This window comes from Schistocerca cancellata, chromosome 1 (genome assembly GCF_023864275.1).
Source record: "Schistocerca cancellata isolate TAMUIC-IGC-003103 chromosome 1, iqSchCanc2.1, whole genome shotgun sequence".
Classification (NCBI taxonomy): Eukaryota; Metazoa; Arthropoda; class Insecta; order Orthoptera; family Acrididae; genus Schistocerca; species Schistocerca cancellata.
This window is the reverse complement of record NC_064626.1, coordinates 801,630,030-801,654,149: the sequence shown is the minus strand read 5'-3', so window position 1 is coordinate 801,654,149 and position 24,120 is coordinate 801,630,030. Positions and strand designations below refer to the sequence as shown.

At 38.6% G+C, this 24,120-nt stretch overlaps 1 protein-coding gene across 1 annotated transcript in view; it reads right to left on the bottom strand.

The window, feature by feature from the left end:
• Window positions 1-24,120, bottom strand: part of LOC126187899 (synaptic functional regulator FMR1) — a 232,578-nt gene that overhangs the window by 183,558 nt on the left and 24,900 nt on the right. The window contains 1 exon segment of the mRNA XM_049929253.1: window positions 12,962-13,033. Within this exon segment, the coding sequence (XP_049785210.1) occupies window positions 12,962-13,033 (72 nt within the window).

Below are 24,120 nucleotides of genomic sequence, written 5' to 3'. Positions count from 1 at the left end.
ATCCAGCTACCGACCACCTTTACACGTTACACGCGCCTCTTACACCTCCCCCTCACACTGTCCATCCCCTACCTCCTCTATCAATCTCAACATGTCCCAAGCCATATGCTTGTTGGTCCGTGTAATCCCTGCAACACAATAAAGCAGTGCAATATTACTTGCACAAAATGCGTATCATGCAGAGCAGATATATGTTGGAGCCGGAAAACTTTCTTGTCCCTGACATGCAGGCTGCCCTTCAAAGCAGGTTGATACCATTACCACACAACACACCTGCAGGGCAGGGCAGCCTAGAGAGAGAGAGAGAGAGAGAGAGAGAGAGAGAGAGAGAGAGAGAGAGAGAGAGAGACGAGGGGGGTGGTAGGTTTCTGCTCATATATCTCCTTTCCTGCTGGAGCTAGGGGGTTATAAATCCCATAGTGCTGATACTCTTGAGACAAATTTGGTTGAAACCTATCCAGGGCTTTGAGAAGAGACACCAGAAATGCACACAGCTTTATATACGCAACAGAACATAGATGACAACAAAGTACATGTTGGTGCGGACAGACGTGTTTGGGAGTGCACTGTTCCACAGAAAGTGATACTGGTGAGGCTTGGGGACTGGTAAATCTGTTGGCGAAGAAGAAACATTCACTGCTTGCAAATTTATACACTTAAGGATGATGTGTCCAATCCTGTTTATCATCAGCGAGGAAACTTAATAAGCAAGTAAGTAAACACTATGATAGATTTCTGGATTGTAGTATCCAATATGTATGCATTGTGTTTGTGTGTTGAGAGAACTGATTCATGGGTCACTTGGTGCAAACTGCAAGGTTTCTTTTTTTGTACACTTCTTAGACTTCAATGTTTCTTAGTTTTTCAATGCCATCATCATCATCTGTGTTTACACAAATGTGTATGCAAATGTGCCCCTTGAGTGAAGTGATATGCATGAACGGGATGGAGAAACCATTGCATTATGATGTTCGGAAGTTAAAAACGCTTTTCTTGGGTTATGTGGCGAGTTTACACGGTTCATTTTTTCCACCGTTCAGACATATTTTCCGCATTTGACTTATGAAGTTCATAATCTAACATCAAAACCACAGGGTCCAAAATGCATTGTGTATTTAATAAAAGACAAAAAATTGTGACTAAAGGTGGTTTTTAATTCATATTTCCAGTGTAATAGCAGTAGTTTTTATCTTACGATAAAAGCTAGTTATGAAATTCAGACAGGTCACAACAGCAACATTAAAATATTTATATTGCCTGTAACATCAGTACTGTAGATTTCTCTGATACGACAAAATTAAAAGAAAATTATGGATAGTTTCAGACGCCATCACATGATATTCAGAATATTCATGAATCATCAGCTTGTCTACATTTGATTTTTTTTTCAGTTTCTTACAAGCTATAGACTTTAATATAGACCAGTAACTAAGGAAAAAATTATGTACTCGCAAATTTTTGTACAGTGGTAGGAGGGAGTACGATGAGCAACATACTATAAATGCTGACGGGTAGAGAGAGAGAGATTTAAAGTTCTTTTTATATTTTTTTGAAATATTAGAAGTAGTGTTTTAATGATACAAAATTGACATTTATTTTTAAATGAACTGGATTCAGAAACAGTGTGTAATGAGTTCAAAGATAAAAGTGTGAGGGAAAGCAGGTCGTCAGATTGTGGTCACGCACTTACTTCCTTCCTGGGTCTGCAAACCGAAGGAGCAAGCAAATATATACATCTCCCCCCCCCCCCCCCCCCCCCTATACTAACCCTTCCACAGTGCACCACATGAATTGCTGGCAATGTAGTACGCAGACATGCCCGAGTGGGAGGGGACGGGGGTGTTCAAGTTAGCACTACATGCTATGAATTACTAACAATGCTACCACAAGAAACACATATGGACAGAATAAACGTAAATTTCGCAGACTGTTCTACAATGCTAGAAGCAAAATTTATTCTAGTCATGAAGTAAAATAATTTTATTGCTCTGGGAAAGGCAACTCCTCCACCCCAGTGCTGCTCAGTTTTCCGGTTACAGGCAAACTATACTTCCCAAAGATTTTCCTGTCCAGTGCTGTTCTGTAATCAGATGAAATAACTTCACTCAACCTGTGCTTGTGTGAAGGAATTATTTTCAGTATATTACATGCGTACTTATTTCCAGTTAGTGAGCTATTATGTGAAAAAGTTATACAACTGGAGCTATGAACTGTTTACTAAATTTAAGAGCCTGCCTCAAGTTTACTGTCCTATCAGTACCTTTTCAACAGAGTCAATTTTATTGCCTTAACTATCAATGGGTGGAACACTTTTCACAGTACAGGGCACCTATCAAATGAATCACACCCACTTCAGCTTTCCAGATATTTGACGAGGCTCAGAGTTTTAAATCGGCTCCCTCTGGAACGGAAGTATGTCACTTAGAAGTTTTGGAACTTCACACTTTTAAACACAAGTCAAGAAGTGCATTACTGTAGATTACCGTTCTAGACTGTAACATGATCAATCCCGTTCCATCAGACATATTCACACCCAGCATGGAAGATATCCCATGCATGTGGGGTAAGGGCTCCACTCAGTGCAGACCACTTTACAATTTTCAGCAGTTCTTCAATGGAGGAGATTTGTGCAATCTAGTAATAACTCTAGCGTGAAAGAAATGTAGTAATTTTCTGGCTATTCATTAATTCATCACGAAGTGGCTACTACATAATTAAACAGCTTTACAAAACACTGTCTGAACAGACACCATCAAGATGTCACAATTATCAATACAACTCCTTTCCCACCAACATCAGATATATAGACACTTCTCAGCCATTGTTGATAGGAACATAATTTGCATAAAAGCCCAATCAGTAACTGGAAGTAACTACTCATTTAATAAACCGAAACTGACCCTGCTCTATAAACATGAGCTTAGTGAAGTTATTTTGTCACATAAAATAATTAGACAGGAAATACTGGGGATATGGATCGTATGTAAGCTGGAAAGAGCAGTATTTGTGGTGGGGGAAGTCACCTTTACCAGAAGAACACCTGCGTGCAGAGTGACAGACTTCCCCCTCTATCAGTGTGAAATAGTGTGCAGATATTTACATAGAATGTCTTGTACCCTCCACTGCCCCTCCTCACCCTGTTACAATTTTGGAACACAATTTATCGCTTAATACAGATCCACTGCACTTGCATATGGTACACACATTTTTGTTCTTAGCCCACTTTATTTAGAAATTAATGTTTTATACCATTAAACCAGTATTTTTAATAATCTGCATTTCTCCATTCCTTGCAACATGGAAACTTTTACCCCAAGACAAAAACAGAATAGGACCTTTCTTGTAGGAAGTATATTTTTATTTTGTACTGGGTAACATTTTCACTAGGAACTGCAGTTTTCTAGTTATTCAGGTGCTATTACACCAAATGGCACTTCTATGTCTTGAGTGTGCACTCCAGTTTTGCTCCATATTAGTTGTCAATGCATTTTCACCCAGTCTGCATTTGGCAGGAAGGAATGAAGTTAGTTATCTTATGAACAGAATAAAATAATCTGAATGGCAAGAAGAGACTTAATCCCTATTCTGTTAAATATGATTCCCATGCTTCAACAACAGCACCATCTCACTCAATTTGAGCATGTAAACTACATAATTCAGAAATGTACATTAATTACAATTACCAATTGTGAAGCTGCAAAACTAAATACAAACTAAACTCCTCCGGAACAGGCCGTGAAGGCCAAACGGTACTGACTGGCCGCCATGTCATCCTCAGCGCACAGGTGACAATGGATGCAGATACGGAGGGGCATGTGCTCAGCACACCACTGTCACGGCTGTATGTCAGTTTCAGAGACCGGAGCTGCTACTTCTCAATGAAGTAGCTCCTCACTTTGCCTCTCAAGAGCTGAGTGCACCCTGCTTGCCAACAGAACTCAGCAGACCAGATGGTCACCCATAGAAGTGCTAGCCCAGTCTGACAGCGCTTAACTTCGGTGATCTGAGAGGAACCAGTGTTACCACTGCGGCAAGGTTGTTTGCTACTGATGCTCCGAACACTTCCTTAAATCCATCAATGTAAAAAAGGATTTAGCACTTTCATAGACAATGCACACCCACAGCTTTAAATACAGTGGTACCAAAAGGTAGCATGTGAAGAATATTCAACTTACAACATGCAGAAATATAACATTACATTTACAGCAACTGAACTTCACAAGGAAATAGGAATGATTTTGCCTCTTTCCTACACTAAACATTTTAACAATGTTGTCAAATGCACTTGTTTTATAATAAATTTTCATACCAAACATAAGGGGGAAAGTAAGCACAAAGATAATTTTACACTTAGTTGAGTAATCCTTTAACATTCAATGTAAGAAATTGTTTTTCCAACACCGACAATTGAATACAGTAAGAAGACTTCCAATGTCATTCTCCTGACGACATAACTGTTAGATATATAATTCAAATGAGCCTTTACGTGCCATTTACTACAATTTCATCTAATTTTAAGAGGGGATTGACACCCTTTGTTATGCCACTTATTTGCAGATTACTATTTCACTGTCATGGAGTTTTGCTGATGTCTGGTTTGTGGGGTGCTCAACTGCGCGGTCGTAAGTGCCCGTACGAAGTCCAATTTTTACACAGTACATTTTTTTTTCACAATCCAATGTAGCCACAGTCACAAATGATGATGATGATGAAATAAGGACAACACAAACACCATGTCCTCGGCCGGGAATCGGACCCGGGACCCTGTGATCCAGAAGCAGTAATGCTAGCTACTAGAACACAAGCTGCAGACATAGAGTTTTGTTGATTCTGTGAATTCAAATTTGAATGAATTCCCTTAAGGTAAATGATTTTAAACAAGTGGACTGTAAGTGAATTAATACAACAAACAATTTGCAACTCATCGAAAAAAAAAAAAAAAAAACAACAATACAACCGAGTAACAAGTATGAATTATCACTCTATTGTATTCACAGATTTGGAGACAATTAAAATTCTGTTTAGCAACAAATCAACTTCCGTTAGTATCTGAAGAGTATGTTACACACACACACACACACACACACACACACACACACACACACACACACCTTCCATTAAACTTCAATAGGACAGTGAGAAATTTAGAACAGAAAGAGGAATCAACATAGATTTCATATAATCAAAACTATGATTACATATGAAAGAGGACATTTTTATTTTCTGATCCTTAAACTAGGGTAAGGAAGACGATCTACATGTTAAACACAACTGAAACATTAATTTTCCTGTCACTTGGCAATTGCCTTTGGTGTAGATAAATTTCAACAATAAATGGAAGAACTTAAGTTTGAAAGTGGGCCTGGCCAAAAACTGTAAGACTAGAATTTTGAATAACTGAAAGAGAAAACTTATACATGTTTACAATTACATCTTAGAACCAGTTGCGTTTTTATGTTTAGAGTAGATGAAAAAACCTGTATGGATACCAGAAGATTAAACATGGCCTCATGTGATTCTGGTAAACTGAATTTGGTTTCTAAAACTACACTGCTGTGTCAGAAAAGCAAAGTATGCAATCAGCTTGCATTACCAGTTTAAACTTACAGCAATGAAACAAAACTTTAACATTTAAGAACTCCGTATAAAACCTTTAACAGTGAAGAAATGTATATCAGGAATTATGTTGTTGTGGTCTTCAGTCCTGAGACTGGTTTGATGCAGCTCTCCATGCTACTCTATCCTGTGCAAGCCTCTTCATCTCCCAGTACCTACTGCAACCTACATCCTTCTGAATCTGCTTAGTGTATTCATCTCTTGGTCTCCCCCTACGATTTTTACCCTCCACGCTGCCCTCCAATACTAAATTGGTGATCCCTTGATGCCTCAGAACATGTCCTACCAACCGATCCCTTCTTCTGGTCAAGTTGTGCCACAAACTTCTCTTCTCCCCAATCCTATTCAATACTTCCTCATTAGTTACGTGATCTACCCATCTAATCTCCAGCATTCTTCTGTAGCACCACATTTCGAAAGCTTCTATTCTCTTCTTGTCCAAACTATTTACCGTCCATGTTTCACTTCCATACATGGCTACACTCCAGACAAATACTTTCAGAAATGACTTCCTGACACTTAAATCTGTACTCGATGTTAACAAATTTCTCTTCTTCAGAAACGCTTTCCTTGCCATTGCCAGTCTACATTTAATATCCTCTCTACTTCGACCATCATCAGTTATTTTGCTCCCCAAATAGCGAAACTCCTTTACTACTTCAAGTGTCTCATTTTCTAATCTAATTCCCTCAGCATCACCCGATTTAATTCGACTACATTCCATTATCCTCGTTTTGCTTTTGTTGATGTTCATCTTATATCCTCCCTTCAAGACACCATCCATTCCGTTCCACTGCTCTTCCAAGTCCTTTGCTCTCTCTGAAAAAATTACAATGTCATCGGCGAACCTCAAAGTTTTTATTTCTTCTCCATGGATTTTAATACCTACTCCAAATTTTTCTTTTGTTTCCTTTACTGCTTGCTCAATATACAGATTGAATAACAACGGGGAGAGGCTACAACCCTGTCTCACTCCCTTCCCAACCACTGCTTCCCTTTCATGTCCCTCAACTCTTATAACTGCCATCTGGTTTCTGTACAAATTGTATATAGCCTTTCGCTCCCTGTATTTTACCCCTGCCACCTTTAGAATTTGAAAGAGAGTATTCCAGTTAACATTGTCAAAAGCTTTCTCTAAGTCTACAAATGCTAGAAACGTAGGTTTGCCTTTCCTTAATCTTTCTTCTAAGATAAGTCGTAAGGTCAGTATTGCCTCACGTGTTCCAGTATTTCTACGGAATCCAAACTGATCTTCCCCAGGGTCGGCTTCTACTAGTTTTTCCATTCATCTGTAAAGAATTCGCGTTAGTACTTTGCAGCTGTGGCTTATTAAGCTGATTGTTCAGTAATTTTCACATCTGTCAACAACTGCTTTCTTTGGGATTGGAATTATTATATTCTTCTTGAAGTCTGAGGGTATTTCGCCTGTTTCATACATCTTGCTCACCATATGGTAGAGTTTTGTCAGGACTGGCTCTCCCAAGGCCGTCAGTAGTTCCAATGGAATGTTGTCTACTCCGGGGGCCTTGTTTCGACTCGGGTCTTTCAGTGCTCTGTCAAACTCTTCACGCAGTATCGTATCTCCCATTTCATCTTCATCAACATCCTCTTCCATTTCCATAATATTGTCCTCAAGTGCATCGTCCTTGTATAAAACCCTCTATATACTCCTTCCACCTCTCTGCTTTCCCTTCTTTGCTTAGAACTGGGTTTCCATCTGAGCTCTTGATATTCATACAAGTGGTTCTCTTATCTCCAAAGGTCTCTTTAATTTTCCTGTAGGCAGTATCTATCTTACCCCTAGTGAGATACACCTCTACATCCTTACATTTGTCCTCTAGCCACGCCTGCTTAGCCATTTTGCACTTTCTGTCAATCTCATTTTTGAGACGTTTGTATTCTTTTTTGCCTGCTTCATTTACTGCATTTTTATATTTTCTCCTTTCATCAATTAAATTCAATATTTCTTCTGTTACCCAAGTATTTCTACTAGCCCTCGTCTTTTTACCTACTTGATCCTCTGCTGCCTTCACTACTTCATCTCTCAAAGCCACCCGTTCTTCTTCTTCTGTATTTCTTCCCCCATTCCTGTCAACTGTTCCCTTATGCTCTCCCTGAAACTCTGTACAACCTCTGGTTCTTTCAGTTTATCCAGGTCCCATCTCCTTAAATTCCCACCTTTTTGCAGTTTCTTCAGTTTTAATCTACAGTTCATAACCAATAGATTGTGGTCAGAGTCCACATCTGCCCCTGGAAATGTCTTACAATTTAAAACCTGGTTCCTAAATCTCTGTCTTACCATTATATAATCTATCTGATACCTTTTAGTATCTCCAGGGTTCTTCCATGTATACAACCTTCTATCATGATTCTTAAACCAAGTGTTAGCTATGATTAAGTTGTACTCTGTGCAAAATTCTACCAGGCGGCTTCCTCTTTCATTTCTTAGCCCCAATCCATATTCACCTACTACGTTTCCTTCTCTCCCTTTTCCTACACTCGAATTCCAGTCACCCATGACTATTAAATTTTCATCTCCCTTCACTATCTGAATAATTTCTTTTATTTCATCATACATTTCTTCAATTTCTTCGTCATCTGCAGAGCTAGTTGGCATATAAACTTGTACTACTGTAGTAGGTGTGGGCTTCGTATCTATCTTGGCCACAATAATGCGTTCACTATGCTGTTTGTAGTAGCTTACCCGCATTCCTATTTTCCTATTCATTATTAAACCTACTCCTGCATTACCCCTATTTGACTTTGTGTTTATAACCCTGTAGTCACCTGACCAGAAGTCTTGTTCCTCCTGCCACCGAACTTCACTAATTCCCACTATATCTAACTTTAACCTATCCATTTCCCTTTTTAAATTTTCTAACCTACCTGCCCGATTAAGGGATCTGACATTCCACGCTCCGATCCGTAGAACGCCAGTTTTCTTTCTCCTGATAACGACATCCTCTTGAGTAGTCCCTGCCCGGATATCCAAATGGGGGACTATTTTACCTCCGAAATATTTTACCCAAGAGGACGCCATCATCATTTAATCATACAGTAAAGCTGCATACCCTCAGGAAAAATTACGGCCGTAGTTTCCCCTTGCTTTCAGCCGTTCGCAGTACCAGCACAGCAAGGCCGTTTTGGTTATTGTTACAAGGCCAGATCAGTCAATCATCCAGACTGTTGCCCTTGCAACTACTGAAAAGGCTGCTGCCCCTCTTCAGGAACCACACGTTTGTCTGGCCTCTCAACAGATACCCCTCTGTTGTGGTTGTACCTACAGTACAGCTATCTGTATCGCTGAGGCACGCAAGCCTCCCCACCAACGGCAAGGTCCATGGTTCATGGGGAGGATCAGGAGAAAAAAACAAATGGATCAGACGATAGAGTGGAATGGAAGACTTAATTTTGATTAACGAAAATGAAATCCTGTAAGGTGGTACAGGGTAGGTGAACTGAGACATTTCTTTAGCAGATTACAAGAGGCATGGCAGACAATAATCTAATTGCAGGTGGGCCTAGAACATTAGGAAAATGTGAGAGCTATCACCAATAGTGAAAGGGTATTACCCAGCATAATACTATAGTACAATCTTGTGCCCAGATGAATGCCAATGACCGCAATCTAATATTATAGTACTCAAAGTGTACTGTATACCTGGATGTAGCATGAACTAATCTGACTGAGACTAAGGAAAGACATGTTCTGTCTAATGTAAAATGCCTTCATGACAGTTGCAATAGCTTGCTGTTAAAGTCATTAGATTTATTTATGATGAAAAAGGTATAAGAGAGACAATGCTGACAGGTGTGATGGAATGTGGAAGTAAAATGTTAAAGTTGGGTGAGATGATGTGTGCAGTGAGAGCCAAGTATTTAACACAAAGAAGCAGCAGCAGCAGCAAAAAATTCATAATACATATATAATTAACAATATGGATAAATACCTTATTAGACAGCAGTTCCTGCAAAATTACGAACAATACAAAGATACGGTAACTGAAGAAAACTTCGTAAGTTACGTTCGCTAAAACAACATTTTATTGCATGACTGGTTTCGAGAGAGCCATGCTATGATCTGATCTTATGCTTTTGAACTTTTCCCAGACTAACCATGTCAGAAGTATACGACACTAAGGTATAGCAGATTGTGAAAACTTTACAGCTTTAATCATACAGAGCTTTACTTAAACTAGTAAAGAAACTGAGAAAAATTGTTCTGTCTATAAGATTTGGTTTTAGAAGGTGTCAGAAGAAATGAATCCAATGTGGTAAGGGAAAGTGTTAAAAAATTTGTACCACTTTAAAATTATATGAAAAACTGAGACATCACAATCAGAACAACCAGACGGAATGTAGATTCGAAGAAATTGCATTCTGAATACGTGTTGTCAAAGTGTGCAAGGAGTATTCTCAAACAAAGATTGTGATAGCAATCTGCTTGTAACACTGGAATGTAAACTTCTTGGACATAAGTGACAGTGTTACCAGCTGGTCATGTCTTCAGCTCATTATGCAAAGTAAAAAATACATGTACTGTATCCATTTTAGGTAATGGTGATGGTTGCTGGCTTCAGTTCAAAGACTGGCTTGATGCAGTTCTCAACACACATCTGCCCCGTACAAGCCTCATCTTTGCACAACTACTGCACTCTACATCCACATTAATCTGTTTATTGTGGCCACGAATTTGTCTCCACTTTCCTCCTTTAGCAGATCAACTATGTCTTATCTCAGATATGACTTATCAATATATCCCCATCCTTTTAGTCTGGTTGTGCCATGAACTATTCTCATTTTATTTCACTATTTTTTCAGTACTTACTCTGCCAACCTTCAGCATTCTTCTGTTAATACCATATTTCGAAACATTTTCTTCTGTATAGTTAACTTTTCACTACGCTGTATGGCTGCACTCCTAATAAATATTTCTGTAACAGACATTCTAACAAATTGATTTTCAACTTTTACATATTTCACTGCCTCAGGGAAGTTTCTTATTTGAAAGCAGTACTCTCTATCCTCTTTACTTCTATCTTCATCAGTTACTTGGTGCCCAAATAACAAAGCCAGTGTACTAATTATAGTGTTATTTCATAAAGAATGCAGAACTGTATAACATTTCCTGTAAATCACTAAATAACTGCATGCAAACCAACTACAAGTGGTTGCCCTCTGTGATATAGATAAAATAAGTCAGCAAATCATTGTTTTGTTACTTAGTTCACTACTGCAGGAAAACATGACAAATTCTGAAAAAATTGTCCTAACAACTAAGTCTGGTCTGTCAGCTCATACAATCTGATCAAATGAGTGGCCAGATTTACTCACTGTCTATAAGAGTTAGGGAGTTGGGAGGCAAGTAATCTGAAAACTTTCATAATGACCTTTACCAACTTCTTGGAACCAGTTTAAATGAACCCTGATACTGAATCTTGAAAAAATAATACCTAAGGAGTGTACACCTTTGCAAAGTGAAAGTGAATCCACTGTTGGAAAACTACACAGTAGACTGTTTCACTAATGGTTCCAAATACTGAACTTCAAAAGAGGGGTAGGAAATATTCTATCAAAAAGATGTTACCAAATATTTCCAAATGGTCCAAGTCATCTTTTTATAGGTATACTTAAACTCTTACTAAATAAGTGCAAAAGCAAACATTTTGGTAAGCACAGCCCTATTTAAGTGCAATGAGTGAGCACTGCTGGAGTAAAACTTCATCGTTCAGCATCTGCAGACGTTTAGTAACAGTGAGAAAGTAGCTTTAAGGCCTCATACATAGTGTCAAGTGCAGTTTTAATCACCTTTGCTGTTGGTAGTGGCAGCAGTAGTAACAGGCAGAGCAGTTGCGTTTTTTCTGCGGTTTATTTCATTTTCTTGATCTGTCCACTTAACACAACCATGATGTTTTTAGTTACCGATAAGAAAAGCCTTAACTTTCATAAACAGTTGATACAGTACAAAACTATTTGGTTAAAAATCTGAAACACTAAAAGGCAATGTTGTCCTACACGGCCTCTCAAGTCTTTACTGAAGCACTGAATCATATGTATAAGGTATTAAGATACCATTCAAGTTTCTGAGCTTTAATGATTATGACACACTAAAATCTTTTGGGAGTGTAAAATATGGCAGTGTGTTAGTATAGAACATTAAGTTCCAAGTAATGCAACACTGGCTATTGTGCCAGCAGACTGCTTTATGAACATTTGTGGTGTCACTTCAGATTAAGAACTTTAATGTTTCCTACAACTAAAAGATGAGGTCAGTTATGATTCATTACTGAAAAAGTTCATTAAATTAACAACCAAATTTCTACATGAAAGTTTCTTAGCCTTGTCTTCCACCAATGAAACTATTGGAAGTCTCACTCAAGAAATGTTTTGTCAACATAACATCTGGTTCACACTGTAATTGAGTCTGCAGAAGAAGATCCCCCGACAGTCATGGGCAAAATGGTTGTGTTGCGTGTTTACCTCACAATCAATCATGTAACACAATCTGTACACATCTCTACGGCAATTTCTGTGTTGCTGGAGCTCTACAGATGACATTTCGTCTGCAGCTGTTTGCACTTATCAGTTGAGAGGTGCCAACAGTGTTGCCACCTGTCAAAGATCATATTTTACCAACTACTGTATGTTTCTGGCCTAAATGATTACAGTAGCCACATCTGCAACAGCCAATCTAAAGGACTGAAAATATGGTTCAGCCATGCTGTAGCCTGATCATTTAGCTCAAACATTATTTTGGCCAAGGTAAAAGGCATGGTTACATAACACAAAAGGTGCAATATACATACTCAAATAAAAAGAAAATATTGGGCCTTGATAAATACCTGAAAGACAAGAGATGTGAGTTATGTTGTATTATTACACACACTAGCAACACTTACGAAGCCATTCCAAAACTGTGTTTCAGTAAGTTTCAGTTTCTCACCATCAGAGTTCAGATTGTAGTACACAAAAATTAAATAACAATGACAAAAACCTAATCATCTCTTTAAATAAATAATATACTTGTGCCAGAAACATTATTCTAAAGCCACATTCAACCTCTGAACTGTCTTACATTACACAAAAATGGAATGAATGTCATCTTAAGTTAGAAATCATACCGTTCTCAGTATCAGTGTTTCTCAAACTTGTGGCAGGCTATTCTATAATGTTTGCCATTATCACTAACCTTTTAAATTTCAGACAGCATTCTACCGCAAACTACAAAAAGATAAATTTTCTGATTTATGACAAATTATTCTATGAGCTTTTCTTGTTCCAGAAGAGGCATGCATTGTTTTTAACAGACAGTAAGAAGGCCAAATTGTCAAATGTCGCGCCTCACCTTGAATTTGCTCTCAGCCCTGCCTCATAGTTTGAGACACGCTGATAATTAAAGTTTGAAGACCTAAATCTGCTGAAAAGAAAAAGAAACCTCTGATGAAGCGACAGCATTAACACTAGTAATAAATTATGAGAAACCTAACACAAATGACAGAAGCTCGTGATCTGCCACAATGTAAGCAAGAGACTACTAGAAGTCAATAATGAATGCAGCGAAATGATGTTATGTGATGATTATGTGAGTCATTTATTTCACTTTGAAGCAAATATTACATTTTTCTCTTGTAACAAACATGGCTACATGAGAAAACTACGCCAATTCTCCGCTCACAGGCACATTTTGCACCATTTCTGCCATACCATCTACTGCAAATAACTGTAAAAAATGATTACTATCTTAATACTCCCAGCTAAACAATTTGAAAAATTTGCAAAGCCTACAAAATGTGGCATTCACAAACTATGCATTCTTAATATAATGTCTGATTACGAGTAACCACATATATTACCATTACCAAGTACTAATAATTTTGCCTAAAATGCTTATTCATAACTATTGCAAGTTTCAGGTGTCTCTCTCGCCCCCTCCCACACACACACACACACACACACACACACACACACACACACACACACACACACACCATACATGTTGATTGCAATATTTCAACATTGAACTAGAAGAGAGATTGTTGGTGGGAAACTTGTTTTAGCACCGCCACAAATAATTTGTTACAATGAAGATTTAAAATACCCACTGCCATGCTGTATCATGACACATGCTGCCTTTAATGGACAAGTAAACTTTCAAATATGTATCCCATTTAGCTGCTGTGAAACTTTAACAAATTTGCAAAGACACAAAATACTATGTAAATGGTTGTATTGACTGATGTAGTAGTTACAGTTACTACATTAGACATTACATCCCAGGAATCATTTAAGCAGATTTCTTGAAAAGCATGAAAAAAATAATATATATATATATATATATATATATATATATATATATAAAATATTAAAAATCAGCGTTTTACAGTAACCTTTAAAGGTACGTAAAACCACTACTGCCATTTGACAAACAGAACTTTAATACAGAACTTCTGGCTTTTACTCCCAGTATTTTTTTTTTTGAGATGATACATAATCCCATCTGAGCAATTTGGGAACAGACATATGGCTCGTACAACAGATGGTTAATTTTGCTTCGGATAAAAAGCTTTAAAAAACACACAGTACCACTATCATTTTATATTCTCAAGAATATAATCAATTTCCATATTTGTGTTACCTGAACAAACTAAATATTAAAAAGTATGTGATAACTGACAATGTTGTGGCATAGGAGCAGTGAGTATTAAGAATATGGTGTGCTGAACGCAAATTCAATGGAGACTTTACAAATAATAAATAACAAAAACAGGATGAGAATGTCACTGGTGATACGAAAAAGATCAACGTAATGTGGTGCACAACTAGCAATAGAAATTTTTAACTGAAGTAGGATACAAACATAACAGTAACAATATTTTTGATAAAATGTACTAAAGACTTGGAACTAGTTTTAGAAATTGTATCTTTAATAACAACAGTATATGTACTACAAATCTTTAGGAAAGACAGACTGGTGCGAGAAAATACTGCTGAAAGTTTGTACACAAGAATTTTGGGTGAAAATAGAAAGGTTCCACATTATGACGATTGATCGTGCAAAATGATATATGGAACAGGAAAGTAATTAACTAGGCTAAAACAGCTAGTGTGTGATGGAAGAGGTTCAGTGAAGCAATATTACCAGTGACAGAACAAAACATAATCAATCAGTACTTTAGAATGGCAACTGGCAACTCTCAACAAAGGATTCAAGACTATCACTAATTTAATATAAAATGAGTTCAACCAAAAGGTACTGCACCACAAAAGTATTCACTGACTGACCACAGAAAAAATATCAGTATTATAAGTACTTCACAGAGATGTGAACATCTAATAATACAGTGTGTATAAACATTTAACTTTTCGCAGCTGTTCCAATTTTGCTAATAGGATAGCAAATTTTCTCTCTCTCACAAATTCAGTCATGATAATCTAGGACAATTGTCAGGAACCATGTAGCAGTGTGTTGAAAAGGCTAGTTTTCAGACAGGATTCTGAAAAATTTATAAGCATAAAATTTCAATAGCCTTTTGGACAGCCTATGAATTACAACTGTCGAAAAAGTGAGCATCATGTGTTAAAACTCATTGGGGACTGAGGTACTAATGACGCAAATGGTCTCTTTACAAACAGAATATAGTACCAGAGAACAATTAAAGACTTTCACTGGTAAGAAAGTGTCACTGTCAAGGCAGTTTATATAATTTCTGTTTTGTTTTAATATGAGCCAAGGAGAGGAACACAAGAATCAAGGATGCGGCGAGAACAACAATTTATTCCTATGTGAATGAGGAAAATGTAAGTAGTTGGAGATAGAATTGGAAAATCTCATCCGGAATTCTGCAGACAGAAGAGACTTTCTGGAAGGTGTGATCCCGCACAGATCTTATGAAAGCATGAGGAGAAACTGCGTGCCTTTTCCATATGGGTGACAAATATTCTTCTGTGGACCTGCAACAGCCACTGGAATCTAACAGCATGACAATTCTTTGTGGCATAATGCAGCTGAGTGGGCGGAGAGGGAGGGGGGGGGGGGCTGAATTGTGATGCCTATTTAACTGTATACATACTTTGTAAGCTTCACAATATATTTTGAGAAATAATGAGATATTCTGTCTGTACAAAACATCCATCTTTTATTTTATAGCGTTTACATCACATACATAATTTATAATTTCGGGTGCCAAATCATCTACTACTACTACTACTACTACTACTACTACTACAACAACAACAACACAAAAAGGAGCCCACTACTTCAGAACAAACTGAATTCTTGCATCACCTCAATTACATATCTTTTGCATTTTCTTTTAAAAAATGCTGAACTGCCTAGATACACCTCTCACTACTGTATGTTCATAGGAAAATTTCATGGAGTTTCACAAATCAAACATATATGTAACTGTCACAGGAAAAACTACATACTCTAGTAATTTAACCCAACTATCCCTTCATTCCTTTGCTTTGCTCTAACCACCCCTTTTTTCCATTCAAAATAAAGTCATCACAGAGGGTAATACACAATCTTCAAATAGATTCACTCATCTTAAACAGGGTCACAAAAATTGCATTTACAAGTCAGAATTACAAATGCAGTGTGTTTCAACATGGCAGTTGAAAACTTTCAGGGTTGGGTGGGAGGAGTAGAAGCACACACACACACACACACACACACACACACACACACACACACACACACACACACACACACAGAGACAGACAGACAGACAGAGGGAGAACAAACACAAGAAAGAACAAACACAGGAAAGGAAAGACACCAACAGGGTAATAAAATGATTATGCTTGCCAGGAGACGTCGCCTGTAGTGCGACCGACTTTTTGAAACCAGATGTACGGTTCTTTAGGTTAACCAGACTATTTGCTTCAATTTTTTTAATGCTACCGAGTGTTACACAAAATTCCAATTTTTTTGACAATTACTTGTAAATGAGCGCCTATCAGAGTGAAAGGCTGCAGTGTGCGATACCTAGGATCTTAACCTATCTAACCGTATGGGTATTACAACCTGCAGCCACTCACTGTGGTAGGCCCTCATTTACAAGTAATTGACAATAAAAATTTCGTAATTCTGTGATCCTCAATAACATTAGAAAAGTAAAATTATGTAGTCTGGTTGTGTGGTGGAGTGGAGAGTATACCGTATTTACTCGAATCTAAGCCGCACTCGAATCCAAGCCGCACCTGAAAAATGAGACTTAAAAAAAAAAAATCCCAAATCTAAACCGCACCTGAAATTTGAGACTCTAAATTCAAGGGGAGAGAAAAGTTGTAGGCCGCACCTCCAAATCTAAACAAAGTTGGTCCATTGTAATATGAGAGACAATTTAGGTCGAATGAATGACGATACAGCTACAGTAGTTTGGTTCGAGTCTTAAGCTTAGCAGTTAAGCTTTACCATGTATTGCTATGCGTCAGGCGCTCCGTCCGTATTTATACGGGTGCCCTTCCTTTTTCACGTGCTTCGTCTGGTTTGAATCGATTGCTTATTTTGCATTGATCTGATAAGTGCCGTTTTCTTTGTTATAGGTGTTTGCGTCACTCTTAAGCTGAAAATGCATTACTGCACTGTGTCGTGCATTGTTTGTCGCATTCTGATAGTGCGTGTTTACGGCCTGTCGCGGCATGGCTTGCTTTTGGGCGCGCTACCGCCGCGTACAATTAAAAAAAAAAAGAGAGAGGAATCGTCTCATTAGCGAAACAATGGCAAGAGACTGCTATCTGTTGTTACTTACACTGCTGCTTTCTTTGATAATGACCAACAAGAACCAAATAATAGACTGCGTATGATAGAACATGTTCTGAACGAGAGTTGGGCGAAAATTTTTCTCCGTTTGAAAAGCTTTGCGGCCGCTTCTTTATTACATCAAATTCTGCACAGAAATTAGAGTCATCTTAGATTTAAAAATCTAGTCACTTGCTGTGCTTCATTTCTGACTGTATCACTATTAGGCATAAGAATAATACGAATATAAACATGACATGATACGTATATTCTTCCGCGTTTGCTGTTGTCTCACTCTAGTTTCGTAGTTTATTTGGCAGACAGGATTTAAATGAGATAGCAGCAAACACGAAAGAATACATGGCAAAATGTTTGTATTCGTATTATTCTTATGGTGAAGAGAATACTGTATGTGATTCAAATTTCATCAGGTTCCTATTAGCAACCATCTCTTCTCACAGATAGGAAAAAATTCAGAACGTAGAGTTGGCCACATTGACAAACATCCCAAACAGTCTTGCCAGTCAGATTTTCGTAGTACACTGTAATTGTGCTACATTCGAAGATGGACAATACGGAATTTGTATTTACTTCGTTGGATAATGTATGAAAATGCAGAGGTCGAAACTCGCAGCGGAGAAAAAAAGCTCGTCTTCAACTTTTTTTTTTTTAATTTATTTACTGACGCAGAGGTTTTGGCGCCAGTATTTATCTTAGTGCATACAAAGCATGCCTGCGTAGCGCTACATATATTCGATGGCAGAAGCTAGTTGTGGCGGCACGTACCAACATTTTTCATAACTTCCGCTTGCTTTGCACTCTATTCTAAGCTGCAGGCGGTTTTTTGGATTATGAAAACCAGAAAAAAAGTGCGGCTTAGATTCGAGTAAATACAGTAATAGCTTCACATGCAAAAGGTTGTGGGTTCTATGCTTCACAGGTGCAGTGAATTTTTTTTAAACCTTTATCAAAATGACTTTCATCACTATGTTTAATCAGTTAATTAGTTTAAATGTAATTTTTAATTTCTATTCCTTTGTCACATTATTTTGATCACCATATCAACTTTTTTCATTAGTTTTATTTTCTTTATGTCATTCTTTTTCCAATCTGAATTTTTGTAAACATTAATTCAATTACCTCGAATAAAATTTTTACCCTCAGCAGAGTATGTGCTGATTTGAAACTTCTTTATACAATTTCAACCTACCAGTTAAAGAACAAATGACCAAATATTATATACACACAAAAAAAAAAGTTTTGCATCACCCCGGTTCGCAGAACTCCACAGATAGATGTTGAATATGGATATTGTATCGCAGATACAGTCACTTTGACTTTTCAGAGATGTCACTAAACCTGCCCAAGGATGTAAACAACCACGCATGAGCAGTGACTATTAGAGGGGGTCCGACAGCCGATCAGTTGCAGTCATTCCACCAGGAAAGAGGTACATGGCTCATGTTGTCTGAAGTTCAACCATGCCTAGATGGTCACTAACGCGGTTCGATCACATCCGCATTGTTACTTTGTGCCAGGAAGGACTCTCAAAAAGGAAGTGTCTAGGCGTCTTTGAGTGAACCAAAGTAATGTTGTTCAGACATGGAGGAGACAAAGAGAGACAGGAACTATCAATGACATGCCTCACTCAGGTTACCCAAGGGCTACGGCTGCAGTGGATGACCACTACCTACGGATTATGGCTCTGAGGAACCCTGACAGCAACACCACCATGTTGAATAATGACTTCTGTGCAGCCACAGGACGTTGTGTTATGACTCAAACTGTGCGCAATAGGCTGCATGATGGCCAATTTCATTCCTGACGTCCATGGTGAGGTCCATCTCTGTAACTATGACACCATGCAGTGCGGTACATATTGGCCCAACAACATGCCGAATGGACCGCTCAGGATGTGTGTATCACATTCTCTTCACCGATGAGTCGCATATGCCTTCAATCTGACAATTGTTAGAGACTTGTTTGGAGGCAACCTGGTCAGTCTGAATGCCATAGGCACTCTGTCCAGCAAGTGCAGCAAGGTGGAGGTTCCCTGATATTTTGGGCTGGCATTATGTGGCGCAAACTTACACCGCTGGTTGTCATGGAAGGCGCCGTAATAGCTGTACAATATGTGAATGCCATCCTCCGATCGATAGTGCAACCATATTAGCAAGGCATTTGTCTTCATGGATGACAATTTGCACCCCCGTCATGCACATCTTGTGGATGACTTCCTTCAGGGTAACGACATTGCTAGCGTGGCCAGCATGTTCTCCAGACATGAACCCTATTGAACATGCCTGAGATGGAATGAAAAGGGCTGTTTATGGACGACGTGACCCACCAACCCTTGTGAGGGACCTACGCCGAATCGCCGTTGAGGAGTGGGGCAATTTGGACCAACACTGCCTTGATGAAGTTGTGAATAGTGTGCCACAATGAATACAGGAATGCATCAACACAAGAGGATGTGCTACTGGGTATTAGAGGTATTGGTGTGTACAGCAATCTGGACCACCACCTCTGAAGGTCTCTGTATGGGGGTACAATATGCAATATGTGGTTTTCATGAGCAATAAAAAGAGCGGAAATTATCTTTATGTTGATCTCTCTTCCAATTTTCTGTACAAGTTTCGGAACTCTCAGAACCGAGGGGATGCAAAATTTTTTTTGATGTGTGTATTTATATTGACTGTGCAGTGGTGTAAAAATTAATTTTTGTAACCAGACATGCAATTTTTTGCATGGTAATCATCACAAAAACATTTAAAACATAATCTAAATACCTAATGCACTATGGGCAAAATAATGCCGAGGATGAAATTCAAACTAAATGAGATATGTATAATTAATGGAATAATGCGGACAAAACAGAATGATAAATGAAATTAAACTGAAATCAATACATAAAATTAAAGAGAAACACATGAACAAAGATTTCAAGTGGAAAAAGAATGACAGTACGAAAAATTGAAAAATTAGAGCAAATGAACTAGTTGATACAATTCAAATGATTTGACTAAGAAATGAAAATGAATATCATTTCAAACCAATCAACAGATAAAAATTATGATCAAAGTCATTTCAATAAGGATTCAAAAATTGAAAAAAAATTCTGCAACAAGCAAGCTTCGAAGCTACAACCTCCTGCATGTGAAGCTAGTATCCCATTCATTAAACAACAACCAAACTATTTGCTTCAAGCCTTTTTAAAGCTACTGAGTGTCACACAAAATTCCGAAATTTTTTTCATCAATTACTTCTAAAAGACAGTCCACATGTGTGAATGGTTGCAGTATGCGATACCAAAGGATCTTAACCTATATAACCACATCGATAGTTTCAAAAGTTGATTCCACTGCAGCGGACCTCTCCTCGTTAGCACAGCAGAAACGAGGAAATAAAAGCAAAAACAGACAATGACAGCCATCAAAGAAGGTGTGCAACAATACGACTTCCGAGGGTGAAACAGGCCTCACACCTCTGATGCATGGAAGATCTGGTGTCCTGGAAAATACCAGGATGTCCTGGACTACTACAAATGCTGCAATGATGCATGCACGAAGTTCCTCAGCACTGGCAATAGGATTTCACACACCAGTGTCGTTATGTATCCCCAGAGTACAGGCAACTGAGGTCCTGCAATCTCACTGGCCAATGCAATGGACCACCCTGACTGATCTAATGTTGACGATATGTTGCATTCATGTGGCGACACAACAAGGCTGTAATGTGACGGGGCCCCACCTGGCTGAAAACATATGCTGGAAAGCATCACATTGTGATTATGTGCATCTTCCAACAACTGCAGCAATACTACTGAAGAAAGATGAGATAGCTTGCACATGTTAAACACTGGAGCAACAAGTAGTCCGATGAGGTGGTCCCCAGTGATGCCGGCTCATACATTAACTGAAAACCATTTCTGGGTTGCATGGCTTCTTGTTGCACATGAGTTCTCCTCCAACCACACGTGAGTGTTACGTGGGTTGAACATTCCCTCTCACAAGGATGTCGCTTCATTGCGAGCAGACTGGTGGCTCAGAAACGAAGATCTCTTGTATGCATCTGTAAATACCACTATGCAAAGGCCACTTGTGGAACACAATTGTCTTCAAGCACTAATTGCATGTGCCGAATGTGAAACGGATGCATGGAGTTGTCATGCAGGCTCCACCTGATACTGCTGTGGGAAATCCCAATATGACTAGCAATAGCCCACATATTGGCACAGGGATGTTCTATACCACCCCCAGCAGTATCTTTGCTGGTTAACATTGATGCTGTCCTCAAACATTGTTGCCTCTTCTCACTGAAGGACCCCCTTTCAGACAACCTCCTGTGGAGACAGACGAAGAAGGTGTGGCAGAGGGTTTGCCTTGTGGGGTAAAGTTGGGAGTACAACCACTGTGCGGCAGGTCACTGCAATCACCGGCCCCAGATGCCAGATGCATATCAGCAACATGCCATCCTACTTCCACCCTGTTGGTAGGCAAAATGAAGCTTCACAGTGACTGTGTCCGCAACAACTGTGGACATGCTGCATAATCTGAAACTGCAGGTGTATGTGGCACCACCGACTGTGTACGCCAGCCAAAACTGTGAGTGTTTTAGCTGTATTAAGCATAATAAACATTTTTTCTCACTCTGATCGTGTCCTTCCTTTGCTTTGTGTGTAACTGCTACAGTGCCAGAAAAGCATCTCCGAGCATGCACTGCTACGCCACTTTCCATCGTGTAGATGTACACTCTATCCTGAAAGTCTGCGACTACTGTGCTCAAACACCCAATATAGTACAACAGGTAATTTCTAATGATATAATAAAACAACTTCTGCTACCAAAAGTCACGATGCAGCAGTTGGCTAATATTTGTAACCGACAATTATTTACTATCTACCTCTACCTTTCAATGATGCCACAAAATTTAAGTACATGTTAATATCCCTCATCAAGAACTGGGCCCTTCCATGTGACAGCCTATGTGGTGTGAGAACAATGGGAAAAATGTGGGTTATGAAGATGTCAGTATCTTAACTAGAGATAGAATCTTGTCTTGCTCAAGACAGCTGGAAAAGAAAAATAAAAAATAAAATAAAAAAAATTAGATAAAATTCTCAAAAATCTCAAGGCACATCTAGAAGTGTTGAATCGGATATGCAAATCGACATACCGTTAGCTGTGAGAATAGCTCTCTAAGACTGTACTTATGAAAAGAAACAACGTGGAACTACACCCAGTTGAGATAATTTTCAGAAACCAACAATTTCATGGTTTCCCAGTGAACGCAATTTATTTGCTATTCCATTTAATTACTTTTGTATTTGTTTTGAACTTTGTTTTCAAACACCTAGTCAAAACAAGTACAGAAAGATTAACAAAACTTGCTATATTGTCAGTAAGATCCAATGAATTTCATCTCCCCCCCCCCCCCCCCCTCCCCCCAGCATGAACTCTCAATGTGAAATTACCTTTGTACCAGAACAAATTTTAAAGTTTTCAGAAAGTGGAATATTGTTAGTACATCTTTTCCCCAATACAGTAGATCCATTTTTGGAAACATCAGTCCCAACTGCACTAAACCCATGTTAAAATGACTTCTTTGTGCATTTTCCCTTTGCACTTAGCTTCTTCAAATTTGGGAGTACTGGTACTGTTTTTGGGGCCACTGCAACTTTGGCCACAGAGTACTGAGGGTGGTGGGAGTAGGATGTTTGCAACCATGTGGTACAGTAATGTGCAGGGAGACAGTGCTATTTAGTGCTGGCAACTCTGAAAACCATATATTGTTTGCTATGGTAGGAATGACGTGCAGAAGTAGTTTGTATACATTGTCACTTGCTCCAATGACTTCTGTAGAAGCCGAACAATACATCAATAGCAAGTAAATCGGCCTCTGATTTTTCTTTATTCCTGTTTAACATTTGACTGACTCCTAGTCCGATTTTTTTTTCTGTGTTGAACAGGACAACTGTACTTCATGAATAGAAAGACAAACTGAGCAAAGTGGAGCATTATTGATGAAGTGGACAAAAATCCACACACGAAGCATGCTGACATTGCATAAACTGAACATTCTCCATCAACATTAAATGCTACAGCAGATCATTTGGTAAAATAGTTGGGCTTCACAGATTCCAAAGGAAGCAATGGTTGGATCATTGAGTTCAAGTACCAACATAATTTTGTGTGTGTGTGTGTGTGTGTGTGTGTGTGTGTGTGTGTGTGTGTGTGTGTGTGTACACGCGTGCATGTGGTCGTGTCTACGGGTGATTCTAGAAGCACGAACATTGACACTGCTCAGTCACAGAATTATTCTTCCATCAATCATAGAAAAGTATAGTTCCGATAACATTTTCAATGCAGACAAACACTCAAGATCAGACGAGAAAAATGCCACAGTGGGAAATTTTCTAGAAAGACATCTTTACTGTGTTGAAATGAAAGTAGAATAGAAAAGTTTGTGCCACAAATAGTTGGGAAGGCAAAGAGTTCACCATGCTTCAAAAAATGCGAAGCAATTACAATGTAAGGACATTACAAACAATGTAAGGACATTACTGTAAATGCATGGGTGAGAACAACCGTATTTGAACAATTACTGCATTCCTGAGATGTAAGGTTGGGTATTGGAAATAGGAAAATCATACTGTTTATTGATCAATATGCAGCGCACCCCTAAGATTTGTTGTATCTATGTAGTATAAATGTAGTGTTTTATTTTCTACGAACTGTACAAGCCACCTTTAGCCACTT